The sequence below is a fragment of the Haliotis rufescens genome, unplaced genomic scaffold, assembly GCF_023055435.1.
Source record: "Haliotis rufescens isolate VD_foot unplaced genomic scaffold, xgHalRufe1.0.p SCAF_8, whole genome shotgun sequence".
In the NCBI taxonomy this organism is placed as follows: Eukaryota; Metazoa; Mollusca; class Gastropoda; order Lepetellida; family Haliotidae; genus Haliotis; species Haliotis rufescens.
In genome coordinates this window covers 36,946,657-36,954,307 of record NW_025964372.1, presented here as the reverse complement: position 1 = coordinate 36,954,307, position 7,651 = coordinate 36,946,657, and the positions used below count along the sequence as shown (strand labels likewise).

Genomic DNA, 7,651 nt, shown 5'->3' with positions numbered 1-7,651 from the left:
ACGTGATAACATATATTATACTCAATATGAAAGTATTGCTTGAGTTCTAAACACGACGTAGTGTGCAGACTTCGTATATAACTAGGAAGTGAGTGCTTGCAGGGATTTTTTTCAAGATTTCAACTTCATGCCTTGTCTTTGAGCGAAAAACGCTTCCATATACAACCACGCGAGATCGCGGTATATCGCGTTTTGTTTGTACGCATGCGTGAAGAGTCCATGCGTGATAGCGGGAATACATTGTAAGAACAACACTCAGTGTATGTTCTGGACGTGTAAACTAACGGTAAATTAATGGAAGTGCTTTAATATATGGAATGGTTTTCGATTGACTGAATGATATCTCCTTTATTATGTGTTATATCCAACAACCTTGCAATCCACTTCAAACAACTGTGGCCACTGTTAGAGGAAGAGCAAGATTATTTCTTTCCCCAATATTCACTGAAGTAGATATATTTTCGATATATGTACAAAGGATTTGATCATAAAACTGACCATAACAACACTACAGTTGCTTTATGTGCAGTTCCAGAATTATTTACATACTAATATAAAAGATTAATTTGGAGCTTACCGAGTATCACATTTGCATGAAGGCCAAACAACAATCTAGGCCGATTAATGTTCTAAAATTAACCACTCTTTGGTTTTGTTAAGATCCTAGATATGTTATCATGCGTGTTCTATAGGATATTGTAAAGTTACTTCAAAGGATATATATATAGTGAGTAAAAATTAAATTTGACAGCAATATTTTAGCCATATGAGCAACAATTAATTTTGTTGATATTTTGACAATCATTTGTGAATAATGTTCCTTTTGAAAAGAAATCCATGAATAGACAGAATCCTTTAGTTTCAATTGAATAGCATTTGAGGATGTTCAATTCAATAGTATGCATACAGAGCTCCAGATAACCTTTTGAGCAATTAAGTTTTTACTCTTAGTCTAGGGTATCTATCTTTATTAGGTTATTGCATTTTTCATTGGGTAACCAATATTTTTTCACTCATCTCTTCATCACTCTATTGGGTTTTTCCCAAAATTAGAGAACAATAGAAGATTTCAAAAAATTAAATGAATAGATGTATATAACTGTTCTAAATATATTTGGTGCCTCGGAAAGAAAAATTAGCTTGTAATTGTGTTCCAGAAATTAGCTCCGTTGTACACATGCTGAAAAAGCTTAATTGGGTATTTACGCGTGCTGTTTTTATAATTTGAGTTTTTCATTTAATGCATGTGTTTCTGTATGCAAGTTAATTGAAAGTAATTGGGTTTTGAATATTTTGGGGGAGTATTTTACGCAAATACGCAGCTTATCTGAAGCTCTGTGCATAAGTGTTCCATTGTTCATAGCACAATGTAAGGTTATGATTGAGAGAATCAGTAATACCATGCTATGATTGATTACTATGTTAAACTGTTGGATAAGTAGAGTTTTGCATTTTCGTTGTATTATTTAAAAGTTAAGAATTCTCTAGAGGCTAAAATGAAATGTGGGTGCACTGAGATTTGAACAGATAACATTATTCACATGTTCATCTCAATGTGATCCAACATGTTATTCTGGAGTTGACCGAACCTTCTATGATGTGAATAGTAGTACTTTATACAGTGTTTATTCTTGATGTCCAAGGCATGCAGACCCGTAAAGGTCCGGGGTAGAATAGGCCTTCAGCAACCCATGCTTGCCGTAAAAGGCAACTATGCTTGTCGTAAGAGGCGACTAATGGGATCGGGTGGTTAGGCTCGCTGACTTGGTTGATGCATGTCATCGATCCCAAATGCGTGGATTGATGTTCATGATATCAATCACTGGATTGTCTGGTCCAGACTCGATTATTTACAGACCGCCGTCATATAGCTGGAATATTGCTGAGTGCAGCATTAAACAACAAACCAACCAACCAACCGACCAACCAACCAAGGCATGGAAAGAGTTGAAGACTCTCGAAGTACCATCAAATCACAAGCAGAAATGTATTGTGTATTAAGTTCAACAGGAAGGTTTCAACTCCGAACAAGTAGATGTGAACAAGATTTGTGTCTGCTGCTTTCATGGGTTCAAATCCCCGATTCACCCTCGATTGTGAATGTGATCCATAGTCTGTTTACCCCAAGCTTGTTTGTTATAAAAGTCAACCAGAGATGCTCTAAAATACATCTCAAAATGGTTAAATCCTTTATGCACACCCCTAGTGGCCCTATCAGAGTCTATGTGACCCATGCTGAAATACAATCTGACTGACATATGTTTATGTTGGCAGCTATGACACACAATATTGAAGGCTATACTTAAACATTAATAATTGACGCAAATTATATCCACTTCAAGTCCCCCTGGAAGCAAAAGTGTATGATTTGAAATGAAAACATTTCTCAGATAATTTAACTACTTCTCTTCTGACAAGAAAAAACATTAATATTCAGATTGTCCATGTCTGAGTTGCCAAGAAGTAAACCCCCTCCTGATATAAGCATGTATGGTATTTGCTGTTGGTACACTGTTCACTGTGGGTTTCCTATTTTAATGCCTGGGAATCATTCACTCACACAGCCTCACCTTTACCTTTGTTGCATTGACAGGTAATTTATTGTCAAAATGTCGGCTGATGAGAATGCAGGCCTGAAGAGTGGGGACGGAGACACAAAGCCGTCGCTGACCACACCAGCTACAACCACATCATCATCAAGTCTAAGTCAAGGCAGCACTGCAACAGTAACATCAAAACCTTCATCAACTCCTCTTGTATGTTACAGAGTTGTCCTCCTTTCATATGATGAACGGTTCGCCCGGATTATGTTTCTAGGTTTGTCAGCACCATACCTGTGCTTGTGGGTTTCACCGAAGTGGTTAACGTCCGAGACCTGCATCACTTCGGGCTTTCCACCCACATTAAGCCGACATGCCGCGATATAACTGGAATATTGTTAAAAGCAGCATTAAACACAACTCACTCACTCATATGATGAAACTCTGACCATGACCATAATCCTAATCTTGTGAAATACTTTGACAATTAATTGCTACATGGCTGAGATATTGCTGATGTGAAGTTAAATTTTGACTCACTGGCTTACTTTGACAAGTTACATCAGTGGATGGTGAGAAGTGATTCCTTCTGCAAGGTATCAAATTTTGATGGCGAAGTCATCTCGTTACAGCATTGCAAGATACAAGAAATACATTTTTTCATTCTAATGCAAAAGTTTGTATTTATTTTACATTTGTACAAACTGAATAATATTCATGATGTGTTTCCTTCCAGAAACCCAATTACACTCTCAAATTCACACTTGCCGGGCACACAAAGGCTGTTTCATCAGTGAAGTTTAGTCCTAATGGTGAATGGCTGGCAAGCTCATGTAAGTATCACTGCACTTGGTAAATATCAATTTAAGCATCCCCTTTGGTTCCATGTCAGAACAGGTCCCCAGTCCCCAATGCACTTCTTATGAGCAGAATAAAAGTAGGATCAGGTCATTATGTGACCTTTGTGATGGTGTGTCACTTCACCCAGGTGAGATGCTCGTCACATCAACCACTGGTTCACATTGCTTGGATTCTATTGGTTATTTGTGGCCATGATCATGATGATAATACTGTATTGGTTTTGGCCATGGCACCCCACTAACTTGTGAAGATCCAGGTTAGAATGGGCTTCCAGCTACCCTATGTTTGCCGTAAAAGGCGACTATGCTTGTTGTAAGAGGTGAATTATGGTATCGGGTGGTCAGGCTCGCTGATTTGGTTGATGCGTGCCATTGTATCCCAATTGTGTGGATTGATGCTCATGATGTCAATCACTGGATTGTCTGGTTCAGACTCAATTAGTTGCAGACCGCCGTCATATTGCTGGAATATTGCAGAGTGCGGCGTTAAACAACAAACAAACAAAAGTTAACACACTCTTCTGAAACTCGTGAAAGTCCAAAGGGTATGGGAGGTCATGGGGGGTCCAGTTGTGGCTTTGCTATTTGCCGTGCTGATTTGATCGCTTGGGCTAGCTAGAAACCTATGATTGTGGCTTCGAATCCCGGTTTGTCCCAGTGGTATTTCTTGGGCCTGTCAGCACCATATCAATTCTTGTGGGTTTCAATAGTGGTAAAAATCTGAGCTCTGCTTCACTTCAGGCTTTCCTCCCACATTAACTTGACATGCCGTGATGTAAATGGAATATCGTTCAAAGCAGTGTAAAAAAACCAACACAAACACCCAAAGGGGATAAGAGTGAATTGTTTCCTTGTGGTGAGTTTGTATAGCTTGCATAATTCTTAGCTTGCCCATTATTTGAAAAAATTGATATTGTTGAAATTAGTGCCTCCGAAATATCTAAAGTGGTTCATGAAAGTGTTTCAGCAGGTGTAAGTAAGTAAGTGTGGAAATTGATTGAAACTGCCCATTTCATGTTTCAGCTGCAGACAAATTAATAAAGATTTGGGGTGCTTATGATGGCAAATTTGAGAAAACAATTAGCGGTCACAAATTGGTGAGTTTTCTTATTCTTATCTCTAAAGCTTCACAAGCTACTTTAGTGCTTCAACTGTTTATGATAAGGTAATGAGGTTAATAATGACTGGCGCATTGTAGTGCACTTATCAGAACTTATCAGAATGCCTTTTCATGTTGAAGAACATCAATTGGTCTTTCGTCAGTGGAGGGTTAATTCAAAGCTCATCTTTATTAGAGATACCAACCTCAATTATCCAGTGTTTTATGCCTCCATACTATTATGATAAATACCCTGGACCCTCTCACCACAATAGGGGGAACGGGTGGCCCAGTCGTTTAAGGCGCTGCGATTCGCTGTGCAGAGTTGCGTCCCTTGGGCACGCCAGAAACCTATCATTGTGGGTTCAAATCCCCGTTCGCCCCAATTATGTTTCTAGGTTTGTCAGCACCATACCCATGCTCGTGGGTTTCACCGAAGTGGTAAATGTCTGAAACCTGCATCACTTCGGGCTTTCCTCCCACATTAAGCTGACATGCCGCGATATGACTGAAATAATGTTAAAAGCGGTGTTAAACCCAACTCACTCACTCACTCTCACAACAATAGTTTTGTGTTTGAGCCCAGTTCAGAGGAGACAGCGCTAAAAACTCAAAAGAGCTGTGCCATTAGACTAACATCTAGTCTCTGAAATGAAAGTATCATACAGAAAAAAACCAGTTCAGTTATCTTAATAAAAATATAATAAAAAGGAGCCTAGTGATACACTGCAGTGATCTAGACTTGCCAAACATTACAGACTAGCATGGGCTGTATTTGATAAATTTTTGTATCAGTTGTTCAGTTATCTTAATAAAAATATAATAAAAAGGAGCCCAGTGATACTGCAGTGATCTAGACTTGCCAAACATTATAGACTTGCATGGGCTGTATTTGATATATATTTGTATTAGGGTCTGTAAGACAGACTACTGTGCCATCAATGTAGACCCCTGAGTGAAATCCTGTGCTCTGATGGCAGGGGTTTATCTAGACCTGCCAGGAGGCTGATGGTCAGTCCCAAATACAGCAAGTGATAGTACAACTTTCTGAATTGGAATAATTAAGGACGTCCCAATTCATGTTAATATGGATATAATTAAACTAAAATACCTCCGAATTTGGGAAAATAAGAACTTTAAGAAAATCCCTATTTTGATCAGTTTCTCTCTTCCCTCCCTCTCTTTCTTTCTCCCCTCCCCCTCCCCTCTCTCTCTCAGTTTGCCTGCCCACGTCACTTACTTTAGAATCCTAGATCAATCCCTGCTGTTATGAGATAAGAGGGATGGTGATAGTGACGTCACTTCCAAACAAAATAATGGTAGCAAATGATTCCTGGGTTTTTGTCAAAATTGAATAAAGCTATACGACCCCTGGAAGATGGAGGATGTGGACACTGGATACCAGGACCTCTCGGGTAACACATCATCTGATATTAACTCGGACATTCACTGTGAAAAACACAAGTGCCATTCTATTTTTCAACAATTGATCTTGGGATTACTGTCAGTTTGATTAACATACACAGGCCATTGCATCAGTACAGTTTAACCAAACACTTCTTGTTTCAGGGTATATCAGATGTATCCTGGTCTACAGACAGTCGACTTCTTGTCAGTGCTTCCGACGACAAGACTCTCAAAATCTGGGACTTTGCCACAGTGAGTTCATTGTCCATGTAATAAGAGATATGGGTTCTCATATGGACATCAAATAAGCACATATAAAACCATACTAAAAAGGTAAATTGTTTTCAAACAGAAGTGAAAAAACTTCAGTTGTGTTGAAACTGAAATACTTTTGATAATATAGTTACTAGGCAGTTATTTTTCTGGATTCCACTGCAGTTTTCTGTACAAAATTTAATATACACAAGAAAATATAGGCCGTTATTTAAATTTCCAGTCTTAGTTGGGGCGCTTATAAAAATTCCTTATAGATTGGTGTACAAATGGTTTAGAAGAAGGTCAGGGGTGCTTATTCGAGCAGGATACTTAATACGGCGAATACAGTATGTAGGATCAGGTAGTAACAGTTTCTGACCTGGTTGAGTTGAGTCATTGTGAATGTCTTTGATACTTCAACAGGGGTAGACATAAACACTTTTAGTCCACTAGTCCTTACAATGATAACATATTGCAAAACCCTTCAAAATAGCAAATTTCTACTGGTCTTTATGATACCTCAACTTTTGGGTAGCTTGGCAAGGACTACAGGACTAGTGCCAATTTCTAACGCTGCTTCAAATATCAGCATGTGGTTAAAGTATGATGTTCATCGTGTTTCAGTCTCATTAAAATCAGATCTTATACTCCAATACAATACCTCTCTGCATCAAGATCTGAGGACACCTCCAAAGGTCACAGCAGGTGAACCCAAACTTTGACTGCCCAATCAAAATGAAGGATGCATGGGTTCTTGAACCAATCAGATGTCATCTTTCTAAAATAGTTCAGGGTGATTTCTTTACTACGTCGATTGTGAATTTTCAATCTCTGCCACAGAAAACCGCTACAAAACATACTTTTGATACTTATACACACTTATACACATGTAGATGCTGTAATGCTCACAAACAGTGGGGTGTAGAAATATCCACAGCCATATAAAAGTGTATCATTACCGTTTCGCATTCAGATTTCCTTGATTATATTCATTTTCAAGATGCAGAAATCAGATGTGTTTGTCTGAATGCTGGGCTCCAATAATTTAGATTGTCTGATTACAAGGTTCACCTGACACAACCTCCAGAGGTCCAGATAACCTTTTGAGCAATTGAGTTTTTACTCTATGGTTTCTATTTTAATTGAGTTATTTCATTTTTCATTGTGTTACCAATATCTTTTCACTCATCTATTCATCACTCTATTGGGTATTTCCCCAAAAGAGTGATCATTTTAGGATTTAAAAAAAATGAAATAATGTTTTAGATGTACATAACCATGATAACTGTTCTAAATATATAGGCTTGACTCGGAAAGTAAATTAGCTCGTAATTGTTTTGGAAATTAGCACCTTTGTACGCATGCTGAAAAGCTTCATTAAGTATTTATGTGTGCTGTTTTTATACTTTTGAGTTTTCATTTAATGCATGCGTTTTTGTGCGCAAGTTAATTATAAGTAATAGGGTTTTGAATATTTTTTTTGGTATTTT

General features: G+C 38.1%; 1 protein-coding gene across 3 annotated transcripts in view; it reads left to right on the top strand.

Annotated features, from left to right (window-relative positions):
• The window catches only part of LOC124138356 (WD repeat-containing protein 5), a 30,453-nt gene that overhangs the window by 1,026 nt on the left and 21,776 nt on the right, over nucleotides 1–7,651 (top strand). The window contains exons 1-5 of one of the 3 annotated variants that reach the window (XM_046504959.2): nucleotides 5–88; nucleotides 2,594–2,756; nucleotides 3,277–3,373; nucleotides 4,424–4,497; nucleotides 6,069–6,158. In XM_046504959.2, coding sequence (XP_046360915.1) covers nucleotides 2,610–2,756; nucleotides 3,277–3,373; nucleotides 4,424–4,497; nucleotides 6,069–6,158 — 408 coding nt within the window. In that variant the 5' untranslated portion in view covers nucleotides 5–88; nucleotides 2,594–2,609. Of the gene's footprint in view, nucleotides 1–4; nucleotides 89–187; nucleotides 287–2,593; nucleotides 2,757–3,276; nucleotides 3,374–4,423; nucleotides 4,498–6,068; nucleotides 6,159–7,651 lie in introns of those variants that run through there. The other 2 variants (XM_046504958.2, XM_046504960.2) reach the window with 2 other exon arrangements.